Consider the following 17,698-nt stretch of genomic DNA (forward strand, 5'->3'; position numbering starts at 1 on the left):
CCAAATTTATTCACTTTTAGAAGAAATAACACAACAAAATGAACCCCAAAACTTGTTACCCACTTTCTTATGAACGCGCCAACACCCCACATGTGGTCAGAAACCTTTGTTTGGACAAATGGGAGGGCTCGGAACAGGAGCAGCAATATTTGAATTTTGGAAAGCAAATTTGGCTGAAATAGATTGCGGGCACCATGTTGCATTTACAGGTCCGCTAAGGTACCTAAACAGAAGAAACCCCTCACAAGTGATGCCATTTTAGAAATTAGACCCCTCAAGGCTTCTATCTAGGGGTATAGTGAGCATTTTGGATCCACAGGTACTTCACAGATTTTGATAACGTTACATTGTCACATTGAAAATTTTCATTTTTTTCTCAAAAATGTTGCTTTAGCATCAATTTTTTCACTTTTTCAAGAGGTAATTCCAAAAATTTCACCCCAATGTTTGTTACCCACTTTTTTATGAGCGCGGTGATACCTCACTTGTGGTCTGAAACCTTTGTTTGGAGAAATGGGAGGGCTTGGAACGGAAGGAGCAATATTTGAATTTTGGAAAGGAAATTTGGCTGAAAAATATTGCGGGCACCATGTCGCATTTGGAAGACCCCTAAGGTATGTAAACAGCAAAAAACCACCACAAGTGACAACATATTGGAAACTAGGCCCCTCAAGGAATTTATCTAGATGTTTGGTGAGTACCCTGAACCTCCAGGTGCTTTACAGAAGTTTATAATGTTGAGCCATGAAAATAAAAAAATAAAATTTTACCACAAAATTGTTACTTCAACCAGGTAGCTTTTTTTTTCACAAGGGTAACAGGAAAAAAATCCCCATGAAATTTATTGCGCAATTTCTCCTGAGTTTGGTGATAGCTTGTACGTGGTGGAAATCAACTGTTTGGGCACACTGCAGGGCTCGGAAGAGAAGGAGTGCAACTTGACTGCAAAATTGGCTGGAATCAATAGCGGACGCCATGTTGCATTAGGAGAGCCCCTGAGGTGCCTAAGCAGTGGAGGTCCCCCACAAGTGACCCCATTCTGGAAAATAGACCCCACAAGGAATTTATCTAGATGTTTGGCGAGTACCCTGAACCCCCAGGTGCTTCACAAAAGTTTATAATGTTGAGCTGTGAAAATAAAAAAAATATATTTTTACCACAAAATTGTTACTTCAACCAGATAGCTTTTCTTTAACAAGAGTACACGGAAAACTATCAGCATAAAATTTATTGTGCAATTTCTCCTGAGTATGCTGATACCTTATGTGTGGTGGAAATCAACTGTTTGGGTGCACAGCAGGGCTCGGAAGGGAGAAAGTGCCATTTGACTGAACAATTGGCTGGAATAATTAGCGGACGCTATGTCACATTTGGAAAGCCCCTAAGGTGCCTAAACAGTGGAGGTCCCCCACAAGTGACCCCATTCTGGAAACAAGACACCTCAAGGCTTTTATCGAGGTGTATAATGAGCATTTTGAATCCACGAATACTTCACAGAATTTGATAAGCTTAGGTTGCCATATTGAAATTTTCATTTTTTTCACAAAAATGTTGATTTAGCGACACATTTCTCACTTTTTCAAGAGGCAACAACAAAACGTGTACTCCACAGGTTGTTATCTAATTTCTTGTGAGCGCAGGGATACCCCACATGTGGCCAAAAACCTTTGTTTGGATAAATGGGAGGGCTTGGAATGGAAGGAGCACCATTTGAATTTTGGAAAAGTTGAAGTAAATTGCGCGCACCATGTCACATTAGCAGGGTCCCTTGGGTACCTATACATCAGAAACCCCCCACAAGTGACCTCATTTTGGAAACTAGACCCCTCAAGGATTTTATTCAGGAGTATAGTAAGCATTTTGAATCCACAGGTACTTCACAAAAATGTTGCTCTTACACAGTGTCAGCCTTCCTGCAGAGATGTGAGTGTTGTCCACGGGAGAACGCAGCTGCCCATGCCCACGATTTGGGTTCAGGCTGCTGTGGACTTTGGCTCTATTCTACCTGCAGAAAACACTCATCTCCGCAGCATAAATTGACATGCTGAGGCTCGGGAAGCTGCGCCACAGGTCGGTTTATGCTGCAGAGAAAAGAAACACAGTGGGCACGGGATTTCTAAAAATCCTTCCACTGTGCTTCTACTGCACAACGCAGCATTATGGACGCAGGGAAAACACTCTGTGCCCAAAATGCTGCAAACCCTGATTGTGGGCACACAACGTAAAATGCTACAATGGATGTATGGATAGATGTCAAACATATATATAATGTCCACCCCCCTCTGCAGATTCTAAGCTGGCACCCTTTAGTGCCTTTCATGTGACACTAAAGGGTGCCTAGCCTTGTATTTAGCCCAAAAGAAAAACAAATAATTAAAATAAATGACGTGGGGCCCCCCCTATTTTTGATAGCCAGCTAGGGTAAAGCAGACAGCTGTAGCCTGCAAACCACAGCTGACAGCTTCATCTTGTCTGGTGATCAATTTGGAGGGCTCCCCAAGCTGTTTTTTTTTTAATTATTTATAAATAAATAATTAAAAAAAACAAAACAAACGTGGGGTCCACCCAAATTAGATCACCAGCCAAGGTGAAGCTGACAGCTGGGGTCTGGTATTCTCAGGATGGGAAGAGCCATGGTTATTGGACTCTTCCCAGCCTAAAAATAGCAGGCCGCAGCCGCCCCAGAAATGGCGCATCCATTAGATGCGCCAATTCTGGCGCTTCACCCCAGCTCATCCCGCGCCCTGGTGCGTTGGCAAACGGGGTAATAAATGGGGTTGATACCAGATGTGTAATGTCACCTGGCATCAAGCCCAGCAATTAGTTATGTCACGGCGTCTATCAGATACCCGACATAACTAATTGACAGTAATAAAAAAAAAATTGACAACAAAAAAAAATGTATTTGAAAAAACACTCCCCAAAACATTCCCTGATTAGCCAATTTATTGAAAAGAAAAGAAAAAAAATCCGCTGTAATCCATTTGGACGTCCCACGTTGACTCTGGACCTTCTAGAATATGGGGGACACGTTCAGGGAACGTATCCCCCATTTTCTAGGTGTGAGGACCCTCCATTTGAGGAGAGTGGGTGCAAAGAATCTGCACCCACCCTCCCTGGGTCACAGCTGCAGTGTGCCGAGCAGCAGCAGCAGCCAGCGTCCTGAACACAGGAAGCTGTCAGCTGCTCTGCACATGTGACCGGCGTCTGCTGTGAAGGAGCCGGAGGAGGGGGCCGCGGGGGATCAGCGCTCCGACAGGTATGTATGACACCGGGGAACACCGGGGGGGGATAGGGGGTGACTTGGCAGGGCCTGGGGAGCAGGTTTCTGTCGCATGTGTTATGGCACATACGACAGAAACCATAGGAAAAGTGTGAATGTGGCCGGCGCGCTGCTGTGCTCGCCGGTGCGCGCGGCCATCTTGGATTTTCGGGAGGGGGTCGGGGGTCGGGGGGGACACTTTGGGGACACCGGGGGACCGGAGGGAACCGAGAAAGAGATTTATCTCCCATCTGACATGTTTGATCATGCCAGATGGGAGATAAATCATTTTTTACCGGCGTGGTCATTTACTATAACTTGATGATCGGTATATGGTGTATACCGGTCATCACGTGACTGGAGACCGGAAAAACCGGCCCGAATCATGATCTCCAGGGTCTCAGCTACCCCCGGTAGCTGAAACCCCGGAGATTTTCTGACGCTGGGGGGCGCTATACACTTTTTTCTGCCCGCCGTTTTAAAACGGCAGAAAGGAATAAGTACCCTTTTTTGGTGCCGTTTTAAAACGTAACGCGGTCGTAATGGGGTTAAAAGAATTATATATGGCACTATATATATATATATATACAGTTAGGTCCAGAAATATTTGGACAGTGACACAAGTTTTGTTATTTTAGCTGTTTAGAAAAACATGTTCAGAAATACAATTATATATATAATATGGGCTGAAAGTGCACACTCCCAGCTGCAATATGAGAGTTTTCACATCCAAATCGGAGAAAGGGTTTAGGAATCATAGCTCTGTAATGCATAGCCTCCTCTTTTTCAAGGGACCAAAAGTAATTGGACAAGGGACTCTAAGGGCTGCAATTAACTCTGAAGGCATCTCCCTCGTTAACCTGTAATCAATGAAGTAGGTAAAAGGTCTGGGGTTGATTACAGGTGTGTGGTTTTGCATTTGGAAGCTGTTGCTGTGACCAGACAACATGCGGTCTAAGGAACTCTCAATTGAGGTGAAGCAGAACATCCTGATGCTGAAAAAAAAAGAAAAAATCCATCAGAGAGCTAGCAGACATGCTTGGAGTAGCAAAATCAACAGTCGGGTACATTCTGAGAAAAAAGGAATTGACTGGTGAGCTTGGGAACTCAAAAAGGCCTGGGCGTCCACGGATGACAACAGTGGTGGATGATCGCCGCATACTTTCTTTGGTGAAGAAGAACCCGTTCACAACATCAACTGAAGTCCATAACACTCTCAGTGAAGTAGGTGTATCTGTCTCTAAGTCAACAGTAAAGAGAACACTCCATGAAAGTAAATACAAAGGGTTCACATCTAGATGCAAATCATTCATCAATTCCAAAAATAGACAGGCCAGAGTTAAATTTGCTGAAAAACACTTCATGAAGCCAGCTCAGTTCTGGAAAAGTATTCTATGGACAGATGAGACAAAGATCAACCTGTACCAGAATGAAGGGAAGAAAAAAGTTTGGAGAAGAAAGGGAACGGCACATGATCCAAGGCACACCACATCCTCTGTAAAACATGGTGGAGGCAACGTGATGGCATGGGCATGCATGGCTTTCAATGGCACTGGGTCACTTGTGTTTATTGATGACATAACAGCAGACAAGAGTAGCCGGATGAATTCTGAAGTGTACCGGGATATACTTTCAGCCCAGATTCAGCCAAATGCCGCAAAGTTGATCGGACGGCGCTTCATAGTACAGATGGACAATGACCCCAAGCATACAGCCAAAGCTACCCAGGAGTTCATGAGTGCAAAAAAGTGGAACATTCTGCAATGGCCAAGTCAATCACCAGATCTTAACCCAATTGAGCATGCATTTCACCTGCTCAAATCCAGACTTAAGACGGAAAGACCCACAAACAAGCAAGACCTGAAGGCTGCAGCTGTAAAGGCCTGGCAAACCATTAAGAAGGAGGAAACCCAGCGTTTGGTGATGTCCATGGGTTCCAGACTTAAGGCAGTGATTGCCTCCAAAGGATTCGCAACAAAATATTGAAAAGAAAAATATTTTGTTTGGGTTTGGTTTATTTGTCCAATTACTTTTGACCTCCTAAAATGTGGAGTGTTTGTAAAGAAATGTGTACAATTCCTACAATTTCTATCAGATATTTTTGTTCAAACCTTCAAATTAAACGTTACAATCTGCACTTGAATTCTGTTGTAGAGATTTTATTTCAAATCCAATGTGGTGGCATGCAGAGCCCAACTCGCGAAAATTGTGTCACTGTCCAAATATTTCTGGACCTAACTGTATATATATATACAGAAATATTTGGACAGTGACACAATTTTCGCGAGTTGGGCTCTGCATGCCACCACATTGGATTTGAAATGAAATCTCTACAACAGAATTCAAGTGCAGATTGTAACGTTTAATTTGAAGGTTTGAACAAAAATATCTGATAGAAATTGTAGGAATTGTACACATTTCTTTACAAACACTCCACATTTTAGGAGGTCAAAAGTAATTGGACAAATAAACCAAACCCAAACAAAATATTTTTATTTTCAATATTTTGTTGCGAATCCTTTGGAGGCAATCACTGCCTTAAGTCTGGAACCCATGGACATCACCAAACGCTGGGTTTCCACCTTCTTAATGCTTTGCTAGGCCTTTACAGCCGCAGCCTTCAGGTCTTGCTTGTTTGTGGGTCTTTCCGTCTTAAGTCTGGATTTGAGCAAGTGAAATGCATGCTCAATTGGGTTAAGATCTGGTGTATGACTTGGCCATTGCAGAATGTTCCACTTTTTTGCACTCATGAACTCCTGGGTAGCTTTGGCTGTATGCTTGGGGTCATTGTCCATCTGTACTATGAAGCGCCGTCCGATCAACTTTGCAGCATTTGGCTGAATCTGGGCTGAAAGTATATCCCGGTACACTTCAGAATTCATCCGGCTACTCTTGTCTGCTGTTATGTCATCAATAAACACAAGTGACCCAGTGCCATTGAAAGCCATGCATGCCCATGCCATCACGTTGCCTCCACCATGTTTTACAGAGGATGTGGTGTGCCTTGGATCATGTGCCGTTCCCTTTCTTCTCCAAACTTTTTTCTTCCCATCATTCTGGTACAGGTTGATCTTTGTCTCATCTGTCCATAGAATACTTTTCCAGAACTGAGCTGGCTTCATGAGGTGTTTTTCAGCAAATTTAACTCTGGCCTGTCTATTTTTGGAATTGATGAATGGTTTGCATCTAGATGTGAACCCTTTGTATTTACTTTCATGGAGTCTTCTCTTTACTGTTGACTTAGAGACAGATACACCTACTTCACTGAGAGTGTTCTGGACTTCAGTTGATGTTGTGAACGGGTTCTTCTTCACCAAAGAAAGTATGCGGCGATCATCCACCACTGTTGTCATCCGTGGACGCCCAGGCCTTTTTGAGTTCCCAAGCTCACCAGTCAATTCCTTTTTTCTCAGAATGTACCCGACTGTTGATTTTGCTACTCCAAGCATGTCTGCTATCTCTCTGATGGATTTTTTCTTTTTTTTCAGCCTCAGGATGTTCTGCTTCACCTCAATTGAGAGTTCCTTAGACCGCATGTTGTCTGGTCACAGCAACAGCTTCCAAATGCAAAACCACACACCTGTAATCAACCCCAGACCTTTTAACTACTTCATTGATTACAGGTTAACGAGGGAGATGCCTTCAGAGTTAATTGCAGCCCTTAGAGTCCCTTGTCCAATTACTTTTGGTCCCTTGAAAAAGAGGAGGCTATGCATTACAGAGCTATGATTCCTAAACCCTTTCTCCGATTTGGATGTGAAAACTCTCATATTGCAGCTGGGAGTGTGCACTTTCAGCCCATATTATATATATAATTGTATTTCTGAACATGTTTTTGTAAACAGCTAAAATAACAAAACTTGTGTCACTGTCCAAATTTTTCTGGACCTAACTGTATATATTACTTATTTCTATTAGATATTAACATTATGGAATCCCCCCTTTTTCTATTTTCTGCATTCAATTAACCATGTGGGGCTAATGTAACCTAATTACTATGAGATCCAGTTTTCTTGGTATTTTTTCACTAGTGCCTGATTGTTACATCCTAGTTTAGAAGAGGGAGTGCTGAATTAAGCTGTATACTTCCCCACAGTCTGAACTCCAGAAGAGAGGATGCAGCAGACACGACATGGCCCAGCTCATCAAAAAACTTTCTGAAAGGCCTGCAGATTTCTATCCCAGAGAATTGACCCAAGTTAGAGCCTCCCCTTCGAGGTGCAATATGAGGAACGCCACTTTAGACCGCAGGTTGGTGAAACCTTGGTGTGACACCCTGGCAAAACCAGGTAGTCACAGTAAGGCCCCTGCATGACACCTTCCCTCATTAGGAAACACACAGCCAACCAGTAAACCCTAGTCACCCCCCTTAGGGAAAAACAGACACACCAGTGGGCGTGACCAGGCGGTTGGAACACGCCCACCCAGGGGTCTAGACAGCCCGTCGCGGGAATGCAAGGAGATGAAGTTTGTAGTTCAGTTGGAGAGGAGTGTGGGCTGGAGCTAGGGGTAGCTCCAGCATTGAAGTCCAAGTTGAATGGCACCAGGGTAGGAGCCCTGGTGCCACTGGCTAGAAGGCAGACGGTGGTCTCCGTCAGCAGGAGACGGGAAGACGGCTCGGCAGAACCAAGGTGGACCGGGACAGGGTTGTAGCCCACCGCTACCGACACGGGGAACCGACCCGGAAACCATAGCACAAAAAAGGGGGGGGTACTCGGACCCTGAAGCCAGAAACCAGAATCAACTGGAGCTAGTTAATTAACCGATTGAGGCCAGGACTAGAGGTTCTGTCCCACCCAAAGTCCCTCATAGAAGACAACAGTCCACTGATTAGGGATAAGAGGTCACCGCCAGGGCCCATAGATCCCACGGGTCAGCGTCTGCGGGCACGGCTCCTTAGGCCACATCCAGCCGGGAGCAGACTCCTACGTTTCAACTGGGAAGTCATTTTCTACTAAAAACGGTGCAGAAAAAGGATAGAGACCACCAGCCGGGTGGGGGACCAGAACGTAACCGGCCGTGGCACCGGCCACCATCACCTTGGTTTACCAGAGACTTGTGTGTGTTTCTAACTGTGAGTACACCAGCACCCCCTGCGGTCGCCATCCCTTGCACGCACCAACCGGGTCCCAGGGCCACCACCCTTGGCCACGGAGGGGTTAACAACTTGCTGCACAACATCTCCCCCGGGTGCCCCGTCACAGCAGTGCACACCGTGGGTGGCGTCACGAACTTAATACAGCCCAGCCCATACATATACGTCCCCCCATTTATTCGGCGTGTCCGCAAGACCCCCGGGTTCGGAGACCCTCGATCCCCGTCCCCTGAAGGCTCGGACCCGAGCAGCACCGGCTGCTGGCACAGGGGAGGCACATTGGGATTACTTGGGGTTGCCATAAAATCAAAGTGGAACAGACAGACAAGGTCTGGTTATAGCCAGAGTAGGAGCTGGAGTCTTCAGGCGGACATTCACTGTCCATAGATGGGCCAGAATTTGATTTTGCTGTTCCTGCATCTACCATATCTCATGGGATAATTCAGGCAGAGGCAGAGAGCCAGAGTCAGTGAAATGCATGGGCTGAGCAAATTGTAACGCTTGCCGCTGGAGATGGTAAGGCGGCAGCAGGAGTGGAACCAATGGACCACAGGGGGGACACAGGGAACTGCACCCCTGCCTCTCATGTTGCAGAACCCACCCTCCATGGTTCTGGGTTCCTACACACTGGTATTGCTTCCATCAGCACTCAAATACTAACCACGCCTCACACCACACCCTGTCAGGCACACCAGTGGGTGGTCTACCTGGAAAAGGGCCAACCGCCTAGGGGTCAGGTAGACTGGTGGGAGGGAGGAAGTCAGTTGAGTAGTAGCCCTCAAAGAGTGAAGAGCTGAGGGATTTGTAGCTCCCTGTGTGACTTTGGTTGGATCGCAGATGGTGGTCTGGCACCAGAGGAGTGGAAGACCTGGTCGCAGGGTAGTGGAAAAGGGTGTACTGACTTAGTTTCGGAGAACAATCAGCACCAGAAGTCCAGTAACCAGACTAGTATTGAGCACAGTGGGGTACAGGACCCTAGATCAGGGAGTAGCTTCACGCAACCTAATAATTCACCTGTGGAGGATAGTCTCTTTTTGAACTTTCCCCAAGAGCTCAGAGATCGAAGGCATCAACACAATGAGAGGGATAGGGTTTTCCAGCTTATGCAGCCCACTGAAATCCCAAGTGTCAGCCATCGAGAGCACAGCTCCACTATTTCAACATAGGGACTGGGACCCTGACAGCTTCAGGCCGAAGGGTCACTCAGGAACATCTACACAATTGTGCATGGAGGCAGGCTCCAGACCACTAAGTAATACTAGTGGGGACGGACACCCGGACTGGCTCCCCAGAGTGGCAGCAGTGCCCAGAGACTTGGTTTACCCCTTTGTCAGAGTCTGCTTAATGGTTGCACCAACATCTTCACAGCATGAGTGAGTACACTGCCCTCTCTGTGTCCTGCCTGCCCGCATAGCCTGCACAACACTATCCGCTACCTTTCTCCAGAGTCCCGGGGCCTTCCCTACCTGTGGAGGTATCACCATCTGGGTGCCCCACTCCATCTTCCCCGGGTACTCCCATCGGCAGCGGCAGTACTCCCCTTACCGAAAAACCACGGGTGGCGTCACGAACTCTCCCTTGTAAATATCTCCCCTTTTAATTGACAGGCCGCTGAGCCCGGGGACCCTCAAGCCACAGTAAACCCCGTATCCGAGCAGTTTGCCTGCTCCAGGGAGCGGCAGACCCTCAATCTTTGGAGTCACGAACAGGATCGGACTGGGCCCACTAATCTGGGACTCATGTGCCTTGAAAAACCTGAAATGGGGTGTTAAAAACGTTATTGCCACCATTTTCCGCCATTTTGGCATCTGAAAAGGACAACTACGCCATCTTCCTGACCAAAATAGCACGAAGCTGAAGCGCCGCCCCGCGAACCATGGGTGGCGTCACGAACTCTCCCTTGTAAATATCTCCCTTTTTAATTGAGAGGCCACTGAGCCCCAGGTCCGGGGACCCTCTAGCCACAGCAAACCCCGGATCCGAGCAGTTCGCCTGCTCCAGGGGGCGGCACATACCCATAAGAGGTAGGAGCTTCGTTAAGCACCCACCATGGGGTAGATGCCAGGTGCCACTCCCAAGGCAATGACCGGGACTGTAGCAGCTGACCTCCAAGACAAGGACGAACACAGGTGCAAACAGGCAGACTCTCTAGTGTAGACAGGGACCACTAGGTTGACGGAAGCAGATAGTAAAGCCAGGACGGATAGAGTCACTAGTGTAGAAGGTGCAGCTGGGACGCATTGGCCCTTTAAGAGAAGGGCATTGGCCCTTTAAGAGAAGGGCAGCTGTGTTCGTGCAAACCCTAGGAGCACTCCTGGAGGAGTTGTGTAGGCCTGGGGAGGAGGAAACTGGGGAGACGAATGTGGAGGACTGAGGGAAGCCAGGAAGGCAGTGCAGGTCGGCTGCGGCGGTGAGATGGCGTCCCTGCAGGGAGGAGGGCGAATGGTGCAGGGATGCCGGTGTTACACCATGTAGGTCACATACTGGCATGGTGGTTGTGTTGTACTCTGTTTAATCCATGTATGCAACATATTGAGTTTGACATAGAAGCTGTGATGTTCAATGTGTAATTTGTGTATGTCAGATATTAATATGGTGGCAGTGATGTTCAATGTGCAATCCGTGTATGCATCATATTGGAATAGTAGATGTGATGTATAATGTGTAATCCATATATACCACATATTGCATAGTATATGTGATGTACAATGTGTAATCCATATATGCCACATATTGCATAGTATATGTGATGTATAATGTGTAATCCATATATACCACATATTGCATAGTATATGTGATGTATAACGTGTAATCCATGTATACCACATATTGCATAGTATATGTGATGTACAATGTGTAATCCATATATGCCACATATTGCATAGTATATGTGATGTATAACGTGTAATCCATATATACCACATATTGCATAGTATATGTGATTCATAACGTGTAATCCATATATACCACATATTGCATAGTATATGTGATGCATAACGTGTAATCCATATATACCACATATTGCATAGTATATGTGATGTACAATGTGTAATCCATGTATGCAAAATATTGCATAGTATATGTGATGTATAATGTGTAATCCATATATGCCACATATTGCATAGTATATGTGATGTATAATGTGTAATCCATATATGCCACATATTGCATAGTATATGTGATGTATAATGTGTAATCCATATATACCACATATTGCATAGTATATGTGATGTATAACGTGTAATCCATATATGCCACATATTGCATAGTATATGTGATGTATAACGTGTAATCCATATATGCCACATATTACATAGTATATATGATGTATAATGCGTAATCCATATATGCCACATATTGCATAGTATATGTGATGTACAATGTGTAATCCATATATGCCACATATTGCATAGTATATGTGATGTATATTGTGTAATCCATATATACCACATATTGCATAGTATATGTGATGTATAATGTGTAATCCATATATACCACATATTGCATAGTATATGTGATGTATAATGTGTAATCCATATATACCACATATTGCATAGTACATGTGATGTATACTGTATCTCTATACTCTTTTTAATCCATGTATGCCATATATAAAAGCTGATCTTTGCATACAAAGGTGAAAGCTAAGAGGGAATCCCTTATGATGACCCTTACTATGAATGATTATTACCTATGTCAGGTTATATGTTTCACTGTATAAAATAAACTAGGAAGATCTAATGAATGTTCTAACATAAATTACAGCACATAATGCATTTCAGGCGCAGCAGTGCTGTTCTATTATCTCTCAGATTACATATTTAGCTTTTTACAAAGTAGCATCTTTTTATTTTACCAATAAAGTGTGAAGTAGTAATCACAGAATCAGAGTTTACAAACCTGCAAGGATCGTATTCCTGAACTATGGCTGATGCCTCCAACTCTTTCTAGTACAGCTCACAGCACAGAGCAGCATCTTCCAGCCGGCATGCAGGCAGGGGGAATGCTCTGCTGGAACAGTCCGCTGTGTCCCCCCTTCCATCAGCCCTTGGTTGCAGTGATAAGAGCCTGTGCATTTCCCCCACATCCCTCCTCCACTCCCACAGCCTCTGTCAGCTGCAGCACTAAGAGGAGTAGTACTGCTGCCTCCTGGAAGTAAAGAGCACAGACAGGAGACATGAACGGCAGCTCTCCATACAGCAGCTCTCCATACAGCAGCTCTCCATACAGCAGCACTCCATACAGCAGCTCTCCATACAGCAGCTCTCCATACAGCAGCTCTCCATACAGCAGCTCTCCATACAGCAGCACTCCATACAGCAGCACCCCATACAGCAGCACCCCATACAGCAGCACCCCATACAGCAGCACCCCATACAGCAGCACCCCATACAGCAGCACTCCATACAGCAGCTCTCCATACAGCAGCACTCAGCCACTCTGGGCACCTGGCTGCGCAGCACAACTCCTGCGAAGGATCTCTGAAGCCTCCTGGAAGTTGGGGTTCACTTTTCAGTATATCACCTGCATTCTCCTAAGGCAATGAACCTCACACTACTGGAAAAGTCTGCAGATCACCTTCACACATGCTTCCTCACAAGTTTTGCCTCATTGGAGTGCTTCACAAAAAGCAACTTTCATGGGTATGAAAGCTCCAGGAGCCTCACAGTAGTCTCTCCAGGACAACCTGAATGAGCAATCACAGGGGGCATCAGACTGACAAGTGATTTTTGGATCCACACAGCAGAGCTGCTGCCTATTTTATGAACGTAGCAATGGATGTCTCCTGTGCCTGAGAATGACTAGTACCATCACAGATAAGGTGATTATATTAGTTTTACTTCTAAACGAGCAATATTATCAGAATTATGTAGACAGTAGGTAGAATGCTGTACTAGGCTAGATAGAATAATACTGAATAAGATATCGTTTCCGATGAGATTGGGTGACAATATGGACAGTTGACATATTCTATGGATACTCAGTGGAACCTGATGTGAAACTGGAGTCAAAGTGAATTAGGATGTATTATGAGCCATGCCTTTTAATGTTTTTTTGCAAGGTTCATGCAGCTTCCTTGTGATTTTTTTATTGCATTTTTGGCATTTCTTTATGAAACTTTGGGATTTATGAGCCATTATAACGCACAGCCTAATAAGCACAAATCATATTTGTATTCTGACTACCTAATCCAGCTGATGAAGACTTCTATCATCAGGGAGTTTCCACTTTTCAGCCATTGCTTGATGAGGGGATGTACATGTATCTGTCTCCCTGTAGCTTTGATGTAGTTATTGCAAAACCCCTGGAGGTTTCCTGTTTGCTCTAAGCTGGCAGATTGTTCCTACTCCATGATGGAGCCACAGACCCAGTGCCAACCAGCTGCTGACACTATGAATGTCTCTCAGACCAATTATTCCTTTGATGGTACAAGTTGCATTGCTGGTCTGGACCACTACGATCAGGAGTCTGGCATGACCTTCTGGAGCATAATCCTCACCATTATCTTGGCTATCATTACTCTTGCCACTTTATTGTCCAATGCATTTGTAATTGCAACAGTGTATCAGACCAGAAAATTGCACACGCCTGCCAACTATCTCATAGCTTCATTGGCATTCACAGACTTTTTAGTGTCTATTCTTGTCTTGCCAATCAGCACCTTGTATACTGTAACTGGTAAATGGACTTTGGGGCAGATTATATGTGATATGTGGTTGTCGTCAGATATCACTTGTTGCACTGCATCTATTCTACATTTATGTGTCATAGCTTTGGATAGATACTGGGCAATTACAGATGCAGTTGAGTACACAAAGAAAAGGACTCCAAAAAGGGCGGTTATAATGATAGCTCTTGTGTGGGTCTTCTCAATATCGATTTCAATGCCCCCACTATTTTGGCGTCAATCAAAGGTAGAAGAGCTTACTATGTGTGCTGTCAATACAGATCATGTTTTATACACTGTTTACTCCACTGTTGGGGCATTTTATTTACCAACATTACTGCTAATTGCCCTTTACGGGAGAATCTATATAGAAGCCAGGTCTAGAATTCTGAAACAATCTCCGAAGAGCACAGGCAAACGATTGACAAGGGCTCATCTAATTACTGATTCCCCAGGATCTTCTTCTGTGTCCTCAACCAACTCAAGGGCTGCAGATGTGTCAAGTGACACCAGTTCTCCGGTATACTTGAATCAGGTCAAAGTTAAAGTATCAGATGCTTTATTAGAGAAGAAAAAGATAATGGCAGCCAGGGAGAGGAAGGCTACTAAGACTTTGGGGATCATACTTGGAGCATACATCGTTTGTTGGTTACCATTTTTCATTATTTCATTGGTTATGCCCATTTGCAAAGATGCTTGCTGGTTCCATCCAGCTATTTTTGACTTTTTCAACTGGCTTGGATATCTCAATTCTTTAATAAATCCAATAATCTATACAATGTCAAATGAGGACTTCAAACAAGCTTTTCACAAACTAATTCATCGTTTCAGTTGTTCATCATGACTTTAGCTCCAATATTCTTCTTGATTCTACATGAATGCACTTGTCTGGATCTGTTCATACAGGTAAGTTTCCTTTAAGGGCTGCAGATCCTACAGATTATTATTAAAGGTTGGATGGGTTAGGTAAGTGATGTTATGCCACAACTTAGCTTTAGGGGCATTGTTCCTGCCCAACCATTGATTTTGTATTTTCCCATAACAGGCTCCAACAACTCTTTGTGTCTGTACTATCTGTTTATTGGATCAATCAGCAGATTTGTTCTTCAGTTAATGAAGTTCAACCTGAGTTAACTGATTTGCTGATGAAGCATCTAATTGAGAGTCAATACACAAACTGACATTGATCGATCTGATCCAATTGGTAGGGGTATTAAGGAAACCGCAGTGCGTTTTGACAAAAAGAAAAAAAAACAAAAACCCCTAAGTCTAGCCGGTATATCTGTGTCTCTAGCAAAGAATCAATGATTAATATTCATCCATCTTTTATTAAAGAGGTGTCAGTCTCATATTCAGTCATGGATCTTCACAGACCTGCATTCCTTTCATTAATTTCGCTCACCTACTCATTCTGCATGTAGTCTTTCATGTAACACTATAGATATGACATTCGATACGTTCCCTCTGCAGTATAATGTCCAAACATTCATTATAGCCCTAAGTTTGCATAGGCTTTGAACACCTATGGCTATAATATGCTTATGATTAGTCAATAATGATTGGACGTTTAGTCATGTTTTTAATATGGATTTGCAATTTTTTTGTTGATACCTTATGAATGTGTACCAAAGAAAGGGATTCCCATAGCAAATATGATATATAGATGGCTAAATAGATCATAGTTCTTATTATTATATATCCCTTTTTGACATTTTATCAATAATTCTGTGAATGTTTTCCTTTTGTCTGCAGAACCCAGTCGATATTGTAAAGAATCACTGCCTGAAACTCTCTATCCTGAGTTGTCAGACTCATGAATGCTGCTGAGCACAAACGTCAATACATACTGCCATCCTACTGTTCAGCTCCGCATATCACTGCTATGACTCTAGCAATGATGCTGCTTAATATTCACCCATGTCAAAAGCAAAAGAGATCACCTTCCAATCAAAGCATAGAATTAACACCTGGATGGGATAATTAATGTAGACTAATAAATTGCTTTGATTTTTTTTTATTTTTTTATATATATATATTTTATTTCATTCATATTCATTACCTTTTTTTTACTTGATTAGTCTGTGGATTTCCTTCCATGCGCACTGTAGGGGGAGTGCATAGTCGTTACGTTCAATGTCACTAGTATTAATGTCAATGTGAATGCTTGTAATTTATTTCTGTAGAGAAAAAAAAAAGTTGATATGATTTTTAAAGAAATGCTTTAAAGACGTGTCACAGTGTGCAGGTGGCCCATTCATCTCAGCTTTCTTGGTAAATGTGGTGTGCAGGAGTGCGCAAAAGCTACATTGATGTTCTCCCAATCAATCTGAATTTCATGGTGATCATACATTCTTACAATTGATTGTTAGTGATTACTATTTGTATAAATGTTTCATCTATTTGATAGATATATGCCCTTCAGATGATCTTTTAGCACATGGTTTGACATGACAAATCCAAATACCGGAGGAAATTGCACAGTATTTATGATGAAGCTATGGTTGACGCACTCCCCTACTACATCAAGCACAAAGAATGTATGTTCTATGTTTTTGTTTTTGTTTTTTTTGTTTTTTTGCTTAAGAATTAAGCCTACCTATTATGTATTTATTGTATACTGTCCAAAAAATTCAAATGACTTTATATTTCCAAAAAAAAAAAGAAAAGTCACACACGTGCAAAAATAAATGACTAGAAATTATGAAGCAGATCAGTTTATTTTATTTTTATACTGTGTTTAATTAACATGGACACTGTGAAAAGGGTCTAAAGCAGCAAAGAAGCCATAATATATGAGATTGGTTAGAACTATTGTGTTAAGATTGTGTTACATGTCTGGATTCTTATTTTATATGTCAAAGTAAAAGAAATGTTAAATGAGAATACATAGGTTCACTTATTAAATATAATAAAACCAAAATATTTTTGCTTTTTTCAGTATAACTTTTTTTTCTCTTTGGGCCCCCCACTCTTAGGTAAATTACAGTATAAATGCATAGATATGATGGTGGAATTGAAAATATGTTCCCTCTGGTTTGGGACAGTGATTGAATATGTCCTTATCAGCCCATGATGGAGGTAGATGAAGTTGAATTTCACCATTTATCATAGTCTTAAAGAGAACCTGCCACCATCTTTAAAGTGCACCAATCACCAGGATTTTCCTAAATAACCTAAAGCCAGTGCTATACTGGCACTATCAGGCTGATTCTTTACCTACCTTTACTTGTCAGATTGGATGTATAGTTTTTGAAATACAAGTAAGTAAAGTTTGTGAAATGTACAGCTTTTTGATTGGCAGCAGCTGACGAATAGCTAACAGCTTGGGTGGGTTTTGATATTAATTTCTGACCCCTGCCTGTCCATCCTCCCCCTATCTTTTAGTTATGCTAATTCTATTAGAGAAGTGTTTTACTAATATCATCACTAAGATGGTGTCGGAGTTGGCGACTGTGCATAGCGCTTATCTCTGGTGCCATCTTTGTGAAGATATGTGACCTCATATTATTTTTTCCTTTGCTGATGCTGCTGCGAGGGTGGCATATAAGCCCTCACATTTTCTGTTCTTGTTGGGACCCTGGAAGTGTGCATGGTCACAACAGAAGTGGAGACCTCCCCCAGGAACAGCTGATCGCAGAGAGCAAGATGCGATCAGCTGCAGACCAGACACTGC

At 43.4% G+C, this 17,698-nt stretch overlaps 2 protein-coding genes across 4 annotated transcripts in view; one reads left to right on the forward strand and one right to left on the reverse strand.

Annotated features, from left to right (window-relative positions):
• LOC142296507 (uncharacterized) overlaps positions 1–12,639 on the reverse strand; it is a 285,214-nt gene extending 272,575 nt beyond the window's left edge. For 2 of the 3 annotated variants that reach the window (XM_075340179.1, XM_075340178.1), the window contains exon 1: positions 12,258–12,639. The gene's annotated coding sequence lies outside the window, so the exon portion shown is untranslated. The remainder of the gene's footprint in view (positions 1–12,257) is intronic. The other variant, XR_012751644.1, reaches the window with a different exon arrangement.
• Positions 12,358–16,956, forward strand: HTR1B (5-hydroxytryptamine receptor 1B). Its single transcript, XM_075340180.1, has 2 exons — positions 12,358–14,931; positions 15,778–16,956. Exon 1 carries the CDS (start codon positions 13,709–13,711, stop codon positions 14,867–14,869), a length of 1,161 nt encoding a protein of 386 aa, XP_075196295.1. The 5' UTR covers positions 12,358–13,708; the 3' UTR covers positions 14,870–14,931; positions 15,778–16,956.
• Positions 16,957–17,698: the final 742 nt, after the last annotated feature.

This window comes from Anomaloglossus baeobatrachus, chromosome 3 (assembly GCF_048569485.1).
Source record: "Anomaloglossus baeobatrachus isolate aAnoBae1 chromosome 3, aAnoBae1.hap1, whole genome shotgun sequence".
NCBI lineage: Eukaryota > Metazoa > Chordata > Amphibia > Anura > Aromobatidae > Anomaloglossus > Anomaloglossus baeobatrachus.